We start from the raw sequence: 21,561 nt of genomic DNA, 5'->3' as shown, positions 1-21,561 counted from the left end.
AAATTACTGTTGTGTGAATTACATTCACAAGTATATACTGCTGTTATTTGCATATGAGGTTTATCTGCAGTGTATTTAGATAAACTGCCTACATGCTGATGTTTAAGCAAAACTTTCAAAGTGTTGTTGAGCCACTCTGGTGAAGTGGGTGTTAATACAAGGGTTTAGACATTTTATGATGGTTACAGGTTGATAGGGAAACCATTCCTATACGTTTTACACTTGACTTATAAAAATATATATATAGTATAGTATAGTAGGTATATATATATATATATATATATATATATATTTTTTTTTTTAACTATTTTACTCAGTATTAGAATACTGTTACTTAGTATAATAAATAACCACTCATTTCTCAACTTTTATACTATTGCTTTTACTGTGAACTTTTTCCATCTTCCTTGAAGTAGAGGTGTCTCATCCTCTGTCTGTAAAGTATAGTAGGTAGGGGGAATACCAGTTACGTCACACACACTGACAGTTAGGCTACTGATATTCTGCACTTTAGGTCTCCACTGTGACATGTCCAAATCCTAAAGCCTAAGCTATTGTGCTTTACTGAGCGGGCAGAGTAGCCACAAGATTAATAGGCCTGGGGGTTAGGGACTTAGATCCTATGATTTCCAGCCATTCAGGGAAGAGTGATTTACCCCTACTAAGCGGACGTAGGTCCCGTCTGCCACACTAAGAAATTTTAAAAGCAGGTCTACCATATTTGGTATATGCTTTATTTTGACCATTTTGTTATTTTGATTATATTTTCAATCAAACTGAAGTGTAATTTTAATGTTTTTTTTTTGTTTCAATAAATTAATTTAATTGTTCAAAATCAACCTATGGAATGGAAGAGCGAGCCAATACCATTACTATTAATACTAGTCATGATTTGTGTGTCTGTAGATGAAAATTATGAATAATATTTACATTTCTCATCATTTAAAGGAGCAATACAAATCCTGATGAGAACAACATTTTCAAGGCATAAAAAGGAGTGTCTATATTTCTATTATTCTAATTCATTGTATACAGTCCATTTACACTACTGACTTCTTATGAATGTGCTGTTATATTTCTGGTGCTTGAGAGAAAGAACTATATAATAGGATGCAGATGCTGCAATATCTGAAGAAACTTAGAATTATATATCAATTGACCCAGCCCATTAGCCCGTTGCATACACCATTTCGCCAAACCCATTTGTGCCTAGACTTGCACATAGACTTGCATTGTCTTTCAAATTTAGTCATTTAGTAGATGCTTTTATCCAAAGCAACTTACAAATGAGGATCAAGCAATTTGTCATACAGAAGTCAACAATATCTTCAGGAAGCAAGTTCTCACAGCATCAAGGAATGCAGAGGCAGGACCCAATAGCAGAGTTAAAAAGGTGATTCATAAAAACAAAAGCAGCATAAAACACCCACAAGGGGAAAAACAAACATAAACAACAAACAAGCCAGGGCTGGGGCAGAGGAAAACAGGACCAACTGGACCAGAGAGTGATGAAGAACAAACAAGACCAGATCACACTAGACACACAAGACTGACTGGAATACAAGCTTACAAGACTGTAAACAAGACAAACTGAACACGAGGAGAATAAAAATAGGGAGAGAAATCAACAGGTTAACAAGGCAGGGCAGGTGTGACTAATAAACTAATAATGGGCAAACAAGGAGGCGGGGAAACATACAGAAACAAAACAAAGCCATATGCTCTCACAAACAACAATACCTGAATGGTATGAGCGCACATCGCCAAGACAGTAAGGCAATATACGCCCATGCCAACCGACAAACAAGATGAGAGAATGCGTAGCAACGTCAAACAAAGCGATGCCACGCATTTTCACACTAAATCAGTGGTTCTCAATTTTTTTGGGTCACAGCCCCCTTTGAAACAAGAAAAACTAATCGAAAATAATTTTGTTTTTACTGAAAAATGAAAAATGCTTTTAAAATATTAAACTACATTTTCTTTCATCTTCATGTGACAAAAAAGTTTTATTTAAAAATTAAATGAAAACTGAATTAAAAGATTACACAACCACACATAAAAGTGCCATTAAAGTCATCCATAGCACTCGTGCCTTAGATCTCAATTCTTCTGTAATCATACAGTGTGTTGTGTGAGGAACAGACAGAAATGTAAATGTTAATTCACCTCGTCACTCATTTGAAACTGGTGCGCATGCAAGAATGGCCTTGTTTACTTTAGTGCACCTAACATCAACACTTTAGGCTGTCAAGAGCTCCTTGCGCATGATGCACTGTTGTGCCAGGCTAAAGTTTAAAGGCAGAGGAAAAAAAACTGCGCACATTGGCTCTTATGCCTATTTATACATAAGCGTGATGCACCCATGTCAATAACAGACAGAGTGACAGGACCATTACACACAGTAGCTGGAGATGTTGCCAGCACAGAAGATAGAGACAAAAAAGGGATTTTATTTATTTATGAATTTTTTTTATTGTTTAATTTTTAAGTGCACATCGCAGAACAGATGTGTTTTCAGCTGGTTCTTGAATGTTGAGGTGGTATCAGCAGATCGTGTGGAGGTTGGAAGCTCATTCCACCACAGAGGAATAGAGAGAGTGAATGATCATAAAATGGATTTTGTGCCTCTTTGCGTCTAATTGACGACCAGACGTGCTGCAGGATTTGCAGTGACTTAATTGTGCTAGCTGGGAGACCTGCCAACGGGGCATTACAGTAGTCCAATCTTGAAATGACCTGTGCTTGGATCAGGAGCTGTGTAGCATATTCAGATATGAAAGGTATCATTTTCCTGATGTTTAAAAGACTGCAAGACTTAGCGGATGCTTGGACCAAAACTTCATGGCCATGCCCATTGACTCTGCACCTATGACTAATGGCATAGCACTGAACTTCGCCCTAGTGCTTTTAAAATAGGGCCGTAAATTTTGCAGTGCACAGTGTCCATAAATGTGTGCTGTTGACTTCTGGTGGTGAAGATAGCAAATGTTTAACATTTGGTAAACATTGGAACGTTGACCAATAGGAAGTTGCTTGGTTTGGCAATGTGACCTCTCTTTTGACAGTGCTCCATTGAACACAGCTACACTGAATATTCACAATGGACGTGCAAATTATTTTAGCGGTGAGATTCTTTATAACTTAATTCTCCCAGAGTGCAAAGTGTAGCATAAAAAAGAGGCTGCTTGACAATTTATTTTTTACAGGGTTCGCACTCACTTAACTTCCGTCCATGCCTTCTTCATCTGCATAATTTCGCCATGCAAAGCTAAATGTGACTGAGCTTTAGACATCCAAGAAAGCCATGCTTTAGACAGCCATGCTGTTAAAAAGAGCATTGATTATGGTGATATCAGATCAAAGTAAGTATACATTAAAGTTTTTGGTACACAACTTAACCATACACAATGACATGATCAGTTATTTTCCCCTTGTTTTGACGATCCTAATTCATATTCAGTTTTATAAACACAATCATGTAAAAGACAGTTCATTTTGGGTACATTATTTATTTTTAGTATCCATAGAAGTCTTTAAAACCAGCCCTTCAGTAAAGTAGTGTCACTCCTCTCCTTTCACATTATAAGCAGCAAATGGATGGAAAATACAGTATGCCCCCACTTCGTCCTCTCTCTCTCTCTCTCTCTCTCTCTCTCTCTCTCTCTCTCTCTCTCTCTCTCTCTCTCTCTCTCTCTCTCTGTGTCTCTCTTTCTGTGATGTGCTCAGTTCGGAGGGGAGTTTTAATTTGAATCCTGAACTGTTGCTCTTTACAAGGTCTAGAGATGCCACTCGGAGTACATCGCTGTGGATTAAAACACCTGTCTGTTGGTTCACCTGCTGTGCGCTCCACAGTAAAGGAATTTTAATGCCAATTTGCTGTGAGTAGATACTGACAGGGGTAAAAAGAAAATTAAAACAAGGGAAGTTATACTACTGATCAGCACTGAGAATAAGTGTTTCATACAGTGATGGGAAACTTAAAATGAATTGTATATCTGGACAGGACCAGAGCAAGACAACAAATGTCCAAACATTTATTTCCTCTCTCAAAGAACAAAGGTAATGCTTTTATTTATATATATTTGTGATATATATATAAATAAATGTTATTTATTTTATAAATAATATTTACATTTTTAGTGGTGTTTAATGACAGTTATTTTTTAATTGTTGAACAGCTCAAATATGATTTTAGTCTGTTAACCATACATTTTCATGCTTACATATTTAAAACTAAAACATGTTTATTCTAAAAATTCCAAAACATGCACAACACAATTTTGGAATATATTCTATTTAAAAATATATAATTTTTAATAGAATCCTTTTAAATACTTAATATAATAAATTATGTATTTTAAAATGATATTTTTTTTATACCACAGCAATAGTTGTGTGATAACCTAAAGATGAGCGCCAATCAAATGTTAAAATTAAATAACACTTTAAAGAATTTTTCTTTTAATATTTATGCTTAGGTATCTTCACTCGCAAAGTCAATTAACTCAGCGGGGACAGTGTGTCGATAGAAGCATGGCTGTAAAATCTTTTTTACTGCATCTTCTGCTCACTGCCATTCTGGCATGGGCCACTATAGCACAGGAAGAGACTACTAATGAGATGGACATCCAAACAGCTAATCAGACCATAGATCCTTTGTTGATTTCTGTGACATCAGAGGGGCCTCTAACCACACCTGCAGAGGTGGAGGAGGATACTGTACCACCCACTGGCACCCGTTGCCAAGGTTACTACGATGTGATGGGCCAGTGGGACCCTCCGTTCAATTGTAATGCGGATATCTTCCTCTACTGTTGTGGCACCTGTTTCTATCGGTTCTGCTGCCAGTTTCGTCAACAACGACTGGATCAGTCCTCTTGCTCCAACTATGATTCTCCCATTTGGGCCAACACTGGAAAACCTGTGGCCACAAACACTGAGGTGCAGCCAGACCATGAGCGGGATCGCACCCACATGATCGTGTACATCATCTGTGGTGTGGTGGCTATCATGGTCCTAGTGGGAATCTTTACAAAACTGGGGCTGGAGAAGAGTCGGGGAAGACAGAATGACCTCAGTAACTCAAGGTGAGTACATATCATCAGCTCTGTTCTAAACCTTAGCAAGATGCCTTGTTGCCTACATTGGTGTCATGCTGTCATCTTAGGTTACATCCTAACTAAAGAGAACCTCACAAATTTGAAACGGTCTTTATAGGCAGAAATTTGTGTCACACAAATTGTATTTATCACATGAAGTGCACAGGACACGACTTATTGATTCCAATGTTTGATTCCAGATTTTGACATTAGCATGTTGCTAAGATAACACAATACATTAAGAAGCATACAAATACACACTACACAATTATTGGGTAAAATAGTCATAATAGTTAATTAGATTAAACCATTTTAACAATAATTTGCTGTATTGAATTTAATGTAAGTGTAATAATAAGATATCAATGAAGGCATTAGTATGCTGCCTTCCTTTTGGAAAAGACATTGCTTTGACAGCTCTGCTGGAAAATCCAGCTCAAGCAGGCAGCTGTGTTTTAGAACATGGTAGCTGGTCCAAGCTGGTCAAGAGCGGGTCCAAGCTGGTCTATGTCTAAGAAGGCAGCACACAAGGGTTTAAGGTTTGCTATTGAATTCAGAGTGTATTGGATAGAGAGAGTATAGTTAACCAAAACTCATTTGGTCATGGATATTTTGGTCATTCAACTTCATATATACATCTACACCACGTACACTGCCTGGCCAAAAAAAAGTTGCATACTGTAATATTTCATTGGACCGCCTTTAGCTTTGATTACGGCGCATTCGTTGTGGCATTGATTCGACAACTTTATGCAACATCACAAAAAAAATTTCTGTCCAGAGTTGCATTAATGTTTGGCCAAGATCTTGTATTGATGATGGGACAGACAAACCATTCTGTAAAGTCTTCTCCAGCACATCCCAAAGACTTTCAATGAGGTTAAATGTCAAGACTCTGTGGTGAACAAATTCATGTGTGGATTCCTGTCTCGTCACATTGTGCTTGTGGAAATGCTCTACACATAGACGTTCTACTGTCGATTTTTTACGATGTTACTTCACCAAGCGTTTTAGTGATCTCCAATCACGATTATTCAAGATTTTTTTCCGACCACATTTCTTCTGCGAAGCTGACGGTTCACCACTATCCTTCCAGGTTTTAATAATGTGTTGGACATTTCTTAACTCAATTCCAGTGATTACAGCAATCTCCTTAGTTGTTTTATTTGCTTGATGCAGGCCAATAATCTGCCCCTTCTGAAACACAGTAACATCTCTTCCACGACCAAGGGATACGTCTTCCAACATTGTTTAAGAAATGAGAAGCGGCACACTGCATCAGTTAGTGTTAAAAGAATTGTTGCTAGCTGAAACATATTAATCACTGCAATAATGATGGGCCAGGCAATGTGGAAAGCAGACTTACAAGTAACTAATGCAGCATTCTGTCTTGTCAAAAAGCATTAAAATGTATTGTGTCTCTTTCTAATTTTAACAGTCATCTCCATAAGACACATAAATAAAGTGAAAGTAAATGTGTGGCATGTTGTCTTTCGATTAGTTTCATATTCATGTCATTAGTGCATTAACTACAATAAAGCCATCATCATCCACTGTTGAATCTTTCCTCTTTCTTTTCTCTCAACTTTCAGTTCTCCTTCTCCATTCCTTTCCCTCCGAATCTTATTCATCCATTCCCTGTCCTGTCTGTGCTCAAATCGAATCTTTTGTTCTCACTGCTCTAGACATTCAAAATCCTTTTATGAACATCACATTTCCTGTCATGAGCAATGAAACAAAATACAGATAATTTATAATTCTACCAGTGTTCTGCAGTAACCCTCCCTATTTTAGACATGAAATGACCCAATAATGACTCTTGCATTGATATGAACACACTTTCAGGATGAAAATATTAATCCAAAGATTAGCACATTTCTAAGGTTATCACCTCTCCCAGATAGAGCATTTCCCACTTGCTGAACACTGCACACCAGATTAACTCTTTTTACAAGATTAAGAGTTCTCCTGAGATTAACACTCTGCTCTTTAAGAATAAACCAACTTTTCTACAGATTCAATCTTTTTCAGGATACTGCGGCTCTTCAAAGTTCCAGATAATTTATTTATAAGAAATGTCCATTTACACCATAAAAATGAACAACAAACATTTGCACAGAGATTTAATTGATCTGAGCTTCTAAATAATTTCCCTCTATACTTGTGATGGTCAAATTCTAGTATTGCCATGTAAGCACATAACATTGCCTATGTTCCTTGAAATGTATGACCCTGCCAAACAACGGAGGTGATAAAATGATTGGAGGAAACAGCATAGACAACACAGACAACGTGAACCATTATTCATCGTAGATTCCAGCAGTGATACTTTGGTGAAAGTACATGGTTCAGATCCCAGCTTAAAGAGCATGCTGTGGCCAAAGGCAAGATTCTGTTGCATACAATAATCCATCCAAAAGGAATTAGCATGCTGGGTAGAGTACTTCACTCTCTATTTTGCAGCATGGGTGTCCTGATGGGCAGATATCTTTGAAATCACTTTGCATAATGTGAGACCCTTTGGATACCCCTGAACAGGGCAAGAATCAACAGCATTCAAGAGTATAATGCAAAGGAAATTCACTGACACTTTCAAATCTGTGTATAGATTCTTCTCATCATCACCCTTTCATTTTTAACCACTCTCTTTATCTTTCTTCTCTCTGTGCATTTTCTCTTGTCTTTTTTATGGTTGCTGTCTTTCAATGGGGCTCTCCGAATTTCTCAATACAGCCTTTGTAAAAACCTCCTCTAAATCACAAGAACATGCCCCATCAGATTTTTGTGGATTTTTTTAATGCAATTTTCAAAAACAATTATTTGGATCTATGATAATGATTTTGCATGTTTATTGTAGGTAAAAAAAAAAAGGGTTTGTCTAAAACAGTGTGCCAGAAATCACCTATTCACATATCTATGTGCAATTGAGTCCCACATCCAGTACCACAGATAATTTGCTTTAAACTGAAAAGTTTGTCCCCATGTTGCTCCAAACATGTGTGACTTTGCCCTGTGGAACACAAAAGGATTTATCAAAATGTAAAAGCTACTTTTATAATGAAATTGTGAATAAATGTTGATAGCTGCAATTTTGCATAGTTTATGTTGGGATTTTAACCTGGGTCCCCTTGCATGATAAACAAAAGCTGTAACGCTAGACTACACTGAAAAAAAAAATATCCTTCATTCTCATTTGCTTCAAATCAACTTTCAAGTCAGAAGTATTATTTAACATGGCTGAATCAATCTGAAAACATGCCAACAAAATTAGATTTTTAAGTTTTAGATCAGGTAGAATTAGCTCCTTAACCTCCCGAGACCCCCGCATGACTGCTGTGTGCATTTTCCATTTCTCTTTTTGATTTGTAATTAGTAGCACATAATAAACAATTTAAAAAAAAAAAAATGCGGACAGCAGAACTATGTTGTAAAATTATAAGTAATACAAAGCTATATATAGATATTTTTTCATCAAATAGTTTATTATGTGTCCAGGAGTGTAGGTTATTCATGTGTTTGAGACGTTATAGACATTAAAGCTTATTTTCTATAATGCTGAATTAATAATTCTGATAAATAGCAATTACCATCATCATCATCAAATCACTGCCAACCATGTTAAAATAAAATTTGCATTATAAAATTCTGAATCTATGTACCGATTATCATTGTCCCATGTCTGTCAAACGATCCAAACATTATCTGCAGCCTGAAACTGAACTTTTGGTCGGATTTTTTAGGATGCACCTTTACTACCTATTTAGTGAATGAACCATATTATACAGTGATAAAAATATAAAACAATTACAAAATGTATATTAAAATGAAGCAAAATGACCCACAGATGTGTTAATGTTGAAAAATATTCAAAATAACTAACATGTTTTTTCAACTTTTGAGGGAACGCGGCCCTAATTTCCAAATATGTGAACTTCATATTTATCAGTTCTGTGACGCCCGGAAAACAAATTTTAACTAAAAAACTAAACTTTTTTTAAAGCCGCATATCAAACGAAACTCTTTACAAGGGTAAAGGACTGCCACTGGTGCCCTCTAAAAAAAAATAGGTGCATGACGCCCTTGCTCCAAATGCATGCATGTCAGAATTTGAGGGAGAAAGAACAGAATGATAGAGAAAGTATGGACCACAACATTAAGCTGAATGCCTTATCCAACCAGCCGCCCCTATCTGCCTCCAAACTCCTAGGCTTATTTGTCAGATTTTTAACCTGTGTCTCCAAACTGTCTGAACTCTTTTGACATGAATTAGAAGTGGCTGCTCCTGGCAGGGTGCTGTGTGGGTTTGTGTGTTAATGTGTATATGTGCAAGTGTCTCTTTGTGTCTCTCCTGCATGGTTGAGTCTTAAGTTAGGGTGAGCACTGACATTTGCGCTCTCATGGCCCCGTCTGTCCTTCATCTCCACTATGACTAACTGTACAGCCCCCCGTTTCTCTCAGGGTAACGTGATGGTCTGTGCCCTCTGATAAAACCACTCATCACCACTTTCTTTGGGATTTTTCCCCCCTCTGGCTGAGATTGATTTGTACAGGTTGTTGTAGTTGCAGTTTTGAACTTATGCAAAACCTTCTGACTATGGCAATAGAAATAAAAGACACAATATTATCTAGGTTTATCCATATTCATGTAAGATATTGAGTTGCAAAACCACAGGAAGGGAATAACTAGTTAATTAGGGCATTGTTTAGAGGTAAAGGGTAATACAAAGGACAATTACATTTCACAAAAGTAAACATGAAAAAACCTTCTCTTTCAAATTACAGTATATATGGAATTTTAATTTAAGCACAAATGTAATCTTTTGAGCAGAATTCACAATTATTTGAGTGTACTACCTGTATTAACTTAGCTTCAGATGGGTGTGTTACACATCTGTGTCACTGTACGTTGATATCAAGAACACTGAAGAAGTTATGTGAAGTCTTGTGAAATTTTCTGATTGGACGATTATTTCTTTTAAAAGCCACACAGAACCGGTAAAGTTTAAAAACCTCTTTTTAATGCAATGGATGATTGATTGGTGAGCAGGCAATCAGTTTCTCTTGTCTGGGATGCATCGATACGAATTAGAGGTTACACTACTAATGCAATGTGGCCACATGTGTTTTCAACCACCACTCAATGTGGTTTGAATGATTGGAGCTCACAATGTTTCCACCTGTATTCACCTCTCCACTCACGATCACCTGAAATGGATCATAACATCAGGTGTAATTTAGGCCTAAAGACTCTAAAAGACAAACAGAGTGAAAAAGAGAGAAAGTATGGAAGAACGATAGAATATGGGATAGAACTGAAGACAACAAAGATTGTTTTGAATAATCCATATGGAGTCGAGCAAAGGATAATGAGAAACCTTTATGTGTATTCCACTCTCGTTTTGTTGTCTCACCTACATCTCTGTCTAGCTTGTACTTTTATGAGAAATTCTGGAACTTTTTATCATGGCACTTCTGATGCTACTGTACCACTAAAATGAATTCCTTGTGTTTTTGCCGTATTATTTCTCATTTGTCACTTTAGATAAAAGTATCTGCTAAATGCATTAGCGTAAATGCGAAAAATAATACCAGTGAAGAATGATATAAATAGCGTGGAATAATGAAAATAATGTTGCAATAAATTGTGCAGATTAAGTAAATGTTGTGAGGGGCTATTGGGATGACACAATATACATTTGAATAATTGCCTTTCTGCAGCTTAGACATTACACAAATATTTCCATTCTACATTGTACAGCTGTTCCTCCTTTAATGTTATTTGATAAAACAGTTGAAGAATAATTGCTGATAAAATGACTCAACATGGATCCAAAGATCGAGAGCCAAATATCGAGAGCACACAGAAGAAAGAGCATAGAGGAATTCTGACAGGGCAGCCTCTGCAAGCTTTTACTGGAATGACTGCATTGCAGCCAGTTATATTGCTGCAATAAATTATATAATGTAATGATCATTACAATGAAATGAGATAAGGATATTAATTATCGCATTAAATAAAAAAGATACTGTTCTGTAATTTTAAAAGAGTGAATCTCATTAGGCTACGATGTAAATGTTTACAATGTAAAAATCTATTGTGAGGTATATCTATACATGTAAAATGTTATATTTATTTAAATAAGTGGACAAAACAAGATGTTTGAATGATATCACATCGAAAGACAATTTTGATAAGAAAATGTACAATTACCTTACAACAACTATCTACCCATCAGTCAGACTGCTAAAGCCATCTGGTCTAAAACACGTTAAATATGCTATTGGAGTTTTAGTTTCAAAGAATTCAGTTTATCTGAGTTAATAATAATGAATTATCCAAAGCAGTTTTTTTGCTCTGATGTTTTCTTGCATAATAAGGGGACATATAAATATCCGTACAATGCAAAGCCTGAGGCAGTTGGTAAGCTCAAGCTCACTGCTTGAACCATATTGCTGAAATGAAAGAGAAAATGTTTGGGCACTATTGTGATAAAACAATCATGTCAGATGGCATTGCTTGTCGTGACCCAGCATGGCTGGATGCCAGGGCACTGTTAAGCAGTTGTATGTCTGAGCCCCACAGAAAGGACTCAGTAGTGCTATCCCCTTTTTAGCAGCTGCAATATCCCATCTCCATAGGCATAACTTTATGTAGGGATGATGTCAACTTTCAGAATATCGGAATTTTACCACACAGAAAATAGTTCAACTTTATACTAAGTTTTTATTTTCGTTTAACAACTATTAAAGGTCCTTAGTATGATTATTCATATGTAAATTATTTTCCTACCTCTTCTGAAGTGGCACAGAAACAGTGTTTTCAGGTGGTACCTGTGACTTTTCTCAGCGTTGCTCAGGATGCACAAATATTAAAAAATACATATTTTCTAGATATTACATGGACAGATTTCCATTGGAATGTTACATTCAATCCTTGAAATGAATAGATTTAATCCAGCATACGTTTTGTGTACAAATATTTCTTGTCTAAATAAAAAATGTCCTGAGTTTTGCATGAAGCTCAATGGAGTATTCTGTTTTTTCAGCCGGTAAGAGCCCTCTTGAGGAATACACCTTAAAATTTGAACGATAGGTAAGACGTGCAGGATTTTAAGATGCTAAAATAACTCCAAATAAATGGTTTATTTTGCACATTGGAGAATAACATTGGAATAGTTTGAAAAATAATGTTTTGTCAATTATGTGAAAACCTAAATCCTACTTTGTTCATGAGGCATACTAGAAAGACACCTTTGATTTTATTTTCTCCCAAAACACTAAAAATATGCCTTTAGCCCCATTGTACCCTACATTGCTTCAAGGTAAATCTGCAGTAGATTACAGTGCTGAAGAAACTGGCTTTGCGATGATGCTACATATTTTCTGATGCCAGCCCTTGGTCTGGAGAGGTGAGCCTTTAGACCGACAATGCATTGTGGGCCTTTCTTGAGGACATTCTTTGCTTAACATAAGCCTTGTGTGCCAAGTCACGCAATTGTTGAGCTGTCATCGTGTGAGGATATCTCACCGTGGATGCAGGTTTCGGAGGAAGATGGTTTTGAAGTCAAGTTCTTCTGCCATCTCAGGTTTGTTTCGAGACTGGAAGTAGTCTTGACGTAGTCTACGGTATTAGGCTTGTATGGTTTCTATTCGTCCCTGTTTGGTGTTCAGGGCAGTAAACAGTTCTTTTTCAGACTCTAGGTCTAAAAATGATTTAACCAGGGCCTCTCTCAGACGTTGGTAGTCAGACTTTGTTTGGTTAGATGTTCTGTCAAGAAAACTTTTTACCTCATAAGAGTGTTTCAGTTTATCTCTGACGACGTTGAGCTCATCTTTGGTGAGGTTAAGTTGCTGGGTCAGGGTTTTATTTTCTGTTCTGGACTTGTCTAGCTGGCATTCCAAGGCCATGTTTCGAGAGTTCATCTGTTTCAAATCAAACATGGACTTTTCCAGTTGTGCCTCGGTGTGCTGGAGTTTCCTTTCCAGGTCCTCTTGGGCGGCTTTAGCCTGCTGCTTTCTGTGCTTGGCAGCTGTCAGGGCTTCCTAGGGCCATTCGATTTCTCTCATTGACACTTGTTCAAGTTGTTTGGACACTTTATGTTGTTCTCGGGCTTCAGATTCTTTCTGGTCTATGCAGCACATGGCATGTGTTAGCACCTTTTGGGACTTTGTGGACTGCAGCTTTAGGTCGTTTACTTCCTGTGTCAGATGGGTGGCATCGATGGGGGGGTTGGTGACAGTTACCTGGTGCTTCTCTCTGCAATTTATTTCTGTACATGGCTGCGTTTGGATACCGGAATTTGGATTGCGTTGATAAACACAAAGAAAGTAGTTGCGTGAGGTTCAGACTAGGGAGAACACACAAAATATGGTTAATGATTTGACATTTCAAGATGACTCTTATTGATGACAAATATTTTAACCAGGGTATCTGTGGTTCAACAGGCTTTGTCTCTAGACTGTAAACAGTAGGGATAGAAAAGTTAGAGGGAGAATAAACAAAGACTAAATGAGCAAAATCCACAAATAAATATTCTGTCATTATGCTTAATAGCAATAACTGGGATCCTGATTGAGGATTGGTGCTAGTTGATCGTGTAACAGAATTTTATTGGAGGGATTTGATCAATTTAAAATTCCACAATGGGGAATTTCTATTTCTATATTATTATGAGACTTAGATATTTATGTACCGATGTGGGGACCCATCCACATAGAACAGAATCACTCTGAACTCAACACACAAGTGAAATAAAATGAAAACAGCCAATAAGTAATTAAAATAAAATGGAAATGAATTGGTGGCAGATAATAACAAGAATGAGAGGCAACTGTAAGCTTTTGTAAACATATACTGTTTCAGACTTATTATTATCAGGTAGTTCAGCTTAGATAAGAAATTGATAAGTGAAAATAAAAGAAATGTGAATGAAATGAGTGTTTTACAATATATTGCCATATATCAGATTGCGCTATATAAATGCAGACTATTTACCAGACTATTTATGCAGACATATTCTGCTGTTATCCACAAATTTATAAAACTTGCACACATTATTTTTTATGAAACTGACACAAAATGTAATTATTCAAGATTAATAATTTCAATATACTGATATCCATAACATTTTTTAATCATTCTTTTTAGGTTTAACATTAATTTACAAGTTTAACAAAGCACAATCAAAATGACTTCTCAGGTGTTATGGAATCTCTCAATTAAGAAGACAGACAACACTCACAGAAGTCTACACAATCTTGCCATATGGTAAACACCAACAAATGTTCATGCACCCATATCATGGACATTTTAGGAGAGGACAGCTGTTTAGAAATGCCCAGTCCAATGATCGATAGGTGTGAGGCCCCCAGGGAGTCTAGAACAAACAGATGATGTTTGTCATTTACTATGAGTTCAGTTTTACTCTCCTCATGGGGATTCCAAAAGCACTAAGGCTGAGATTCTATCCAAGCAGCACAGAAGGTCAACAAAACGACTGCTCCCATCCTATTACATTACTATCTGTTCCCCTTCTCCACTGCCTATGTCTTTTAGGTCCTCTCTGTAAGTGTCTCCAGCATTTAGACTTCATGACTCCGGTGGATGACTGTATTCTCATGCCAATCTGATGTGTTGTTTGTCTTATTTTGGGCTGAGGTGGCCTACTGCCAGTGGCATTTTCCAGCCAAGGGGCAGTGCACTTGTGCTTGACAGTCACATTAGATCTCATCAGTTCCTTGCTCGTTAAAGGGTGTTGGACTGACTTAGAGAGCTCACCAGGGATACAAGTGGAGGCCGTAGGAAACAATGTAATAATGGAGCGTCAAGGATTTGAAGAACCGATCACCCAGCAGGACCCAGGGATGTGGGAAAGGGATTTGTGAACTTTAAGGATATTAGTGTGCAGCAAACCCCCTATAATGCAGTCCTTCTACTCAAATGCATGTGACATCAAATAAACAAGAGTTTGGTCAGAGGTAATCCAAAAGTTATCAGATTAGACAACTCAAAAATATAATCCTAGAGATTCTGGATGCCAGGAAGAGTGCTAAGAGTTGCCAATTGCTTACAATTGGTTTTTGAATGTGACTTGTCCAATGGTTATAGAGTGCAGGCAGTGTTAAGAGAACATATTGAGTGTGAAGTCATTGCATGCCCAGTGCGCACACAAACGTATGTTGACTGCCAGACTATGATAAATCATTGTACTGATAAAATATGGCAATGTGCTGATTGTTGGCCTGAGGGCACACAGCTCCACACCATTAATGTTACACTGATATATGTCAGTAGTTTATTGATATCCAGTGGCATATCTTAACATAGGTTGCAGCTTTCTCTGCGACATACCGACATCAGCGTTGGGAAGAAAATACTGTAACTACCTACTAACTGTATTGCATTAACAATTTTGGATCCAATGGATCTTTCACATTTGTATTTGTAAGAGTATTCTGGGAGGTATTTTGGGGATGAATTTGTGTGTTGACAACCCTTATGGGGTGGTGTTGTGTAGCGGCCAAAGCTCAGGGCTGGTGACAAGAAATTTGCTGGTGCCCATTAAGGAACAAGCCTTGTGCTATCTGTTGTATCCATAGCCAAGGCATTTAGGATAAAAAGGTCTGGTAAAATACTACTCTTTTCTCTGTGCAGGACCCTGCAAGAGTTGCTGAAGCAGTCAGGTGGGGAGGTGAGTCCTGTGGATGGACCTTTGAGCAGCACAACCTCCATCGGAGAAAATGCCATCTGTGCCAGGATGCTTCGCAGCCGCAGCGGTGAGCTCCCCAAAGTGCCAGTTCTCACCACTTTCTCTTTCCTTACCTTAACAAATCAAAGAAGCAGTAATGTTTTCTTAGGAGCCCTGATTGTGCACGTTGGGCAGGCATGACATGCCAGGCATCCAGTGGTAGGTACACAATCCTACTGGCGGCATAGGTGCATTCCAGCATGGGGAATCACTGTGAGAGTAATATACTATGCTGTTTTTGTATACCTCTGCTCACACAACTCTGTTTCTCAAGGGGTTCAGCTCCTTAGAGTATTGCGCGAGAACATATTATGAATCATTGGATCACAGCTGCTCTAATTCTTTCCTAGAACTAAAAACAAAAACACAACACTAACCTTATCATCCACCCTAAACCCTCCCCCTCTTAACCTACAGTAAATTCTTGTTTTCTTTCTTCATTATTTTCCTTCCAAATCTCATTTCTTCAGTCTTTGTCCTGTCTGTGTTCAAATAAAGAATCATGCTTTGTCATCTCTCTGACTCGTAACTAGACAGAATGAATGTTTCTGTTTGAGTAATTGGAGTTATTTGAAGAGAAGTTTGATTTTGTGAGATTAATATAGGGGGAATCTAGTAGAGGTGGAATGGGGAATGAACTAAAATAAATGTGACAAGTGAATCTGCCTGAATGAATCTCACCAAAATGTTCCAGATCAAAATAAAAAAATATTAACAAAAATGTATAGAATGATATTATGCATAAAAAAGAAGCCTGCGTTAGGAGCATTAAGTTCATTTTTTCTTTTTTTTTTTTAATGTGACACTATTTTCAGGAGAATTAATTATTTTTTTATTATATTTTTTATTTCCTGGTGATTCTCAATAGATTCTCATGATTGCAATACAATGATATAGAAAAATACATAAAAAAAAAAAGCATAATGGTGTTGCTAATTGTGATGAAAATATTATCACAATGCAAGAAATCTTAATGTCCAAAAAATATTTTCCTACTAGATCAAAAGATGATTTATTTTTATTCTGCAGTGATATTATCACATTAGTTGCTTGGTCTCAGGAGCACCTTCACAAATAGCATGAGCTGGTTCTATGTTTGAGAGATGTTTGATCATGATGAAGTGCCTCCATCCTTCCCCATACATCTTTCCACACCTTCCACACTTTAATCCGTCATGTTCTCCTCCATAATTTCAATTTCTCCTCCTTTTCTAACTCATCTATAAATGCAAGCGAGGTTGTCTCATCTGTGATTCCACTCAGTGGATTTACACAGGCGTGAGAAGCAGCGGGCTTCAGACCGACAGTTGATATGGGGTTTATTCTGATAATCAGCGCCTGTGCCAAGCTTAAGCGGGACACTTTCCTTTCCTCTTTTTGAGGTGGATTTAAGTTTCGCTCCACAGTGCTTATAGGGTTTAATGATGTGTCTGTACACATCTATCTACATACTTTCTGCATTCTGAGTAATAGTGTGAAGGTTATAGCACTTGTGCTGTTTTAAGTCTCCCACTGGCAAGGTGATGATTAATGCCAGGGTTCAAATGGCCTAACATACCTTCGCAGAGACTTTTATCTGAATAAGTTAAAGTTGGGAATACACTGGGAATATTATACTGCCACCTTAAAGTACAATTGTTTACACCAGTCCCTAAGGATGAGAATTCACGTGAGGTCTGGAAAGAAACATTGCTGTATATTGTGGCACCAATGTGAGAGTATGCTGTATACCAGCTGGAGAGAGAAGCTGACACTATTTAAATTAAAGGATACAAATCAAAACCTCAATTTCACATGAATCCATAAAGCTTTTCTTAAAATATATTTACATTTATGTTTGCACGTGTTTGTATCTCTAATCACTAATATCAGATATAATTTTTCTTAGAACCTAAACTAATTTGTATAGAATATTCCAGTATTTTAGTAAAAGATCCTCGCACCATTATGACTACAAATAAATAAATGAATAATAAACAGAATATAACAAGCAAACAAAATGATACAGAAACTTATTTACAAATATATTCATCTGCATCAACAACAGCTATTCTACTAGTGCACCCATTTGAAAAGGTAAATGGAAATAAATATATTTAGACAACACCCACTGAATGGAATTATTCGTGCATACATAACTGAAATAAGGTGAAATAATTTTGCATGCACTTTCAGACAATAGCCCTAGCATATTCTCTCATCCCACATGTCTTTTGTTTATCTATGTTTCCTTTTACATCATTCTCTCCTTCAGTTTTGCCACTCCTCCTACCCATTTTCTGTAAATTAGCAATCAAACAACTTTAAATAAGATAAGGGCTGTCAATCGATTCAAATATTTAATTGAATTAATTACTTGGTGTTCAGAATAATTAATTGAATTAATCACATATATAAATATTTTCTGAGAAAGCCCCTAAAATAACAATAATTCAATAACGATGAAAAACTTCTAGTACTTGCAGTATGGGGACATGATTAATTGTGTTAAGTTTTTAACACATCATTTTTTTTAATATAATTAATCGCACTGAATTAATGTGTTAAATTGACAGCCCTAAATAAGAGGTACTAATTAAATCCTTTATCCAGCCTGTAGAATGAGCAGAGGTTAATATCAGAAATATGTGTTTATGTGAGCACATTTACTATGGCATGACAGTGACTACACAAAGTCTCAGTTCTGTCCAATGTTAGACATCCTGTTATCCAGTCCTCTCTTTAATAATTTCCCTTATAGGGATTTTTAGCCTTGTTTTATATGCCATTACATGCATACACGCACACACACCTGTCACTACAGCATAACAAAGGTCTTCACTGCTTCAGGAATAACAGCACAAGACCACAACAGTTCCTCATGGTGGGAAATGGTGGCACTTCAATGAAGACTGTTAACAATGATGCACAAATACACAGATGCCACCCCATCCCATATAAGTGCATCTCTGCTGCACATTCTCAATCCCCCATTCAATCCACATCCCCATCTTGAAATATGACTGGCAGGATGTTTACCCTTGAGCTTATGTGGGTATAAGGATTCCCTTTTGAACAATTTTAGGCACTCTTTTTGTTTTGAGTTAAAATTTTGTCTGTCCCTGAAGCCACTAAAACCTCAGCTAAATAATAATTCACGTTAAACCCCTCAGCATACACTTAACCTTAATATTCTGTTTGGTGTCTGAGAGACCATGCTAATGGCTGAAAAAAATGTGCTCTTGAAGAGAGAACTTCCTGAATCAGAAAACTGCAGGGCAACTGGTTTAAAAATATACATGACTTTATTAATAACCTGCACACGCCACAGTATACTAAACCCCTCTTGCTCAGCCTGCAATGCAAACAGCCTTAAAAAAGAATTACATAATGCATCAAAAGCTGTTATTACCCCTCTGGGCTTCCTTACAATGGTTTTGACTTCAAAGGTCTTGTCAGAAATACCTAATGAAGGCGGTAACGTGCACAGAGGACATATCCCTCTTTTTATCAACCTCTCTCATTCAATTAGATCACACATGCTTAATCTTGTGAACACACTGGTCTGAATTCTCTTTTTGATGCTAAAGTCTTGTTCCCTGAGAGAAGCTTTGCCCTGAAAACCCCCTTCATAAGATTCTCCTTTTACTCTTCATCATTATCAAACAGCAGAGTGTGTCAAGGGTACAAATAGATGGTCAATGATGGTGTGCCGTTGGATTAAAGTTAATGTCTTCGAGGCATTGCATTCTCAGTGGATCAAGATAAAAAAAAAGCTGCATCCAAATGAGTTTTTCACAAGGAACAGATTTCTATTTGATAAGCAATTACACTTGAAAAGATACATCCAACAGTTCTTTTGCCATTTTTTTCTTTTGGTTAACTTTTGAAAGGCCTGAATTCATGTCCACTATAATCACAGGGAACTAGGGAGTGGAATGAGAAACATTTATAATCTGAAACTCCTACACCTGCAAAGACTACAAAGTATAGGGCCATACAGAGTAATGCACTGTAAACCTGTAACATACACTAACAACATTTAAACCACCTGCCTAATATTGTGCCGCCAAAACAGCGCCAACCCGCATCACAGAATAGCATTCTTGGATAATATTCTTCTTACCACAATTGTACAGAGCGGTTATCTGATTTACCGTAGACTTTGTCAGTTCGAACCAGTCTGGCCATTCTCTGTTGACTTCTCTCATCAACAAGGTATTTCCATCCACAGAATTGTCGCTCACTGCATGTTTTTTGTTTTTGGCACCATTGTGTGTAAATTCTAGCGACTTTTGTGTGTGAAAATCACAGGAGATCAGCAGTTACAGAAATACTCAAACCAGCCCATCTGGCACAAACAATCATGCCACACTCCAAATCATGGAGATAACATTTTTCCCCATTCTGATGGTTGATGTGAAGATTAGCTGAAGCTCCTGACCTGTATCTGCATGATTTTATACACTGCACGGCTGTCACACGATTGTCTGATTAGATAATCGCATGGATGATTGTTGCGAGATGGGCTGGTTTGAGTATTTCTGTAACTGCTGATCTCCTGAGATTTTAAGCACCCAACAGTCTCTAGAATTTTTTCAGAATGGTGCCAAAAACAAAAAACATCCAGTGAGCGACAGTTCTGTGTGTGGAAGCACCTTGTTGATGAGAGAGGTCAAAAGAGAATATCCAGACTAGTTCAAACTGACAAATTCTGACTGATAACCACTCTGTATATTTGTGGTCAGAAGAACAGCATTCTGAGATGCGGGTTGGTGCTGTTTTGGTGGCACGAGGGGTACCTACACAATACTAGGCAGGTGGTTTTAAAGTTGTGACTGATCGGTGAATCTCTAATGGTAATATGCTTTGCCAGCATGTGTGTTAAAAAGTGCCCAAAGACAGCAAGCTTGTTTCAATGAAAGTAAATTGCATGCAATTAAAACTCAAAATTACCCAGTTCCCTTGAACTGTGATGATGTCAGAACATCCTGCTCTCTTTTTTTTAGTACCCTAGGTCTAAGCATACTTGTGTAACAGCCAGCTTGTAAATGGAAGGAATAAGGGAGACTACACGTTGGATATCTTGCTCAAAGTATATAATTTATTAAAAGGGGGTAAAAGCCATAACAATATAACTGTTAACTAAAGAGAATAACACAAGTCTTGATCAGGGAGAGACCCCACAGGAATGACGAGATCCAGTTTTAAAAGCCCTCGCCACCTTCTTCACAGGTGAATCCAGGTAGGATTAATGAACAGGGCTCATCACTCGAAAAGAAGCACCAGCCCACAAACACCAGGGAGAAGAGAAAATGACTCGGTTACTAACGTAACCTCGGTTCCCTGAGAGGAGGGAACGAGTATTGCGTAAGTAGCTTACGCTATGGGAAAACTCAGTTTCTCGAGAAATATTGAAGTCTTTATGTAAAACGCATTGCAGCTGCACAGCAGACAGCGATGAGCGAGGCAGCTCGGTCATTGGCTGTGCCGCGGCAACTGCTCGAACCAATGACGGGGCGACTCTGAACGCGCGACCAATGGGCGGGTCGCAACCCTCGGAGCCTGCCGAAATTAGCATAGGCAGGCTATATAATGGGCACCCCGTCATGCGAGTTCCTTTAGGTTCAATCGACTGAAGCGAACTGACCAAGCACAAGCACGGCAGCTTACGCAATACTCGTTCCCTCCTCTCAGGGAACCGAGGTTATCGAGAGGTCTCTCCTATTGCG

At 37.6% G+C, this 21,561-nt stretch overlaps 1 protein-coding gene across 1 annotated transcript in view; it reads left to right on the top strand.

Moving 5' to 3' along the window:
• The first annotated feature begins 4,536 nt into the window (after positions 1-4,536).
• Positions 4,537-21,561, top strand: part of LOC127633179 (protein shisa-9-like) — a 28,710-nt gene continuing 11,685 nt past the window's right edge. Inside the window, exons 1-2 of the mRNA XM_052112053.1 lie at positions 4,537-5,090; positions 15,757-15,878. Coding sequence (XP_051968013.1) covers positions 4,537-5,090; positions 15,757-15,878 — 676 coding nt within the window. The remainder of the gene's footprint in view (positions 5,091-15,756; positions 15,879-21,561) is intronic.

The sequence above is a fragment of the Xyrauchen texanus genome, chromosome 40, assembly GCF_025860055.1.
Source record: "Xyrauchen texanus isolate HMW12.3.18 chromosome 40, RBS_HiC_50CHRs, whole genome shotgun sequence".
Taxonomy (NCBI): Eukaryota; Metazoa; Chordata; class Actinopteri; order Cypriniformes; family Catostomidae; genus Xyrauchen; species Xyrauchen texanus.
The sequence above is the reverse complement of the archived record's forward strand: the minus strand, read 5'-3'. Positions and strand labels throughout refer to the sequence as shown.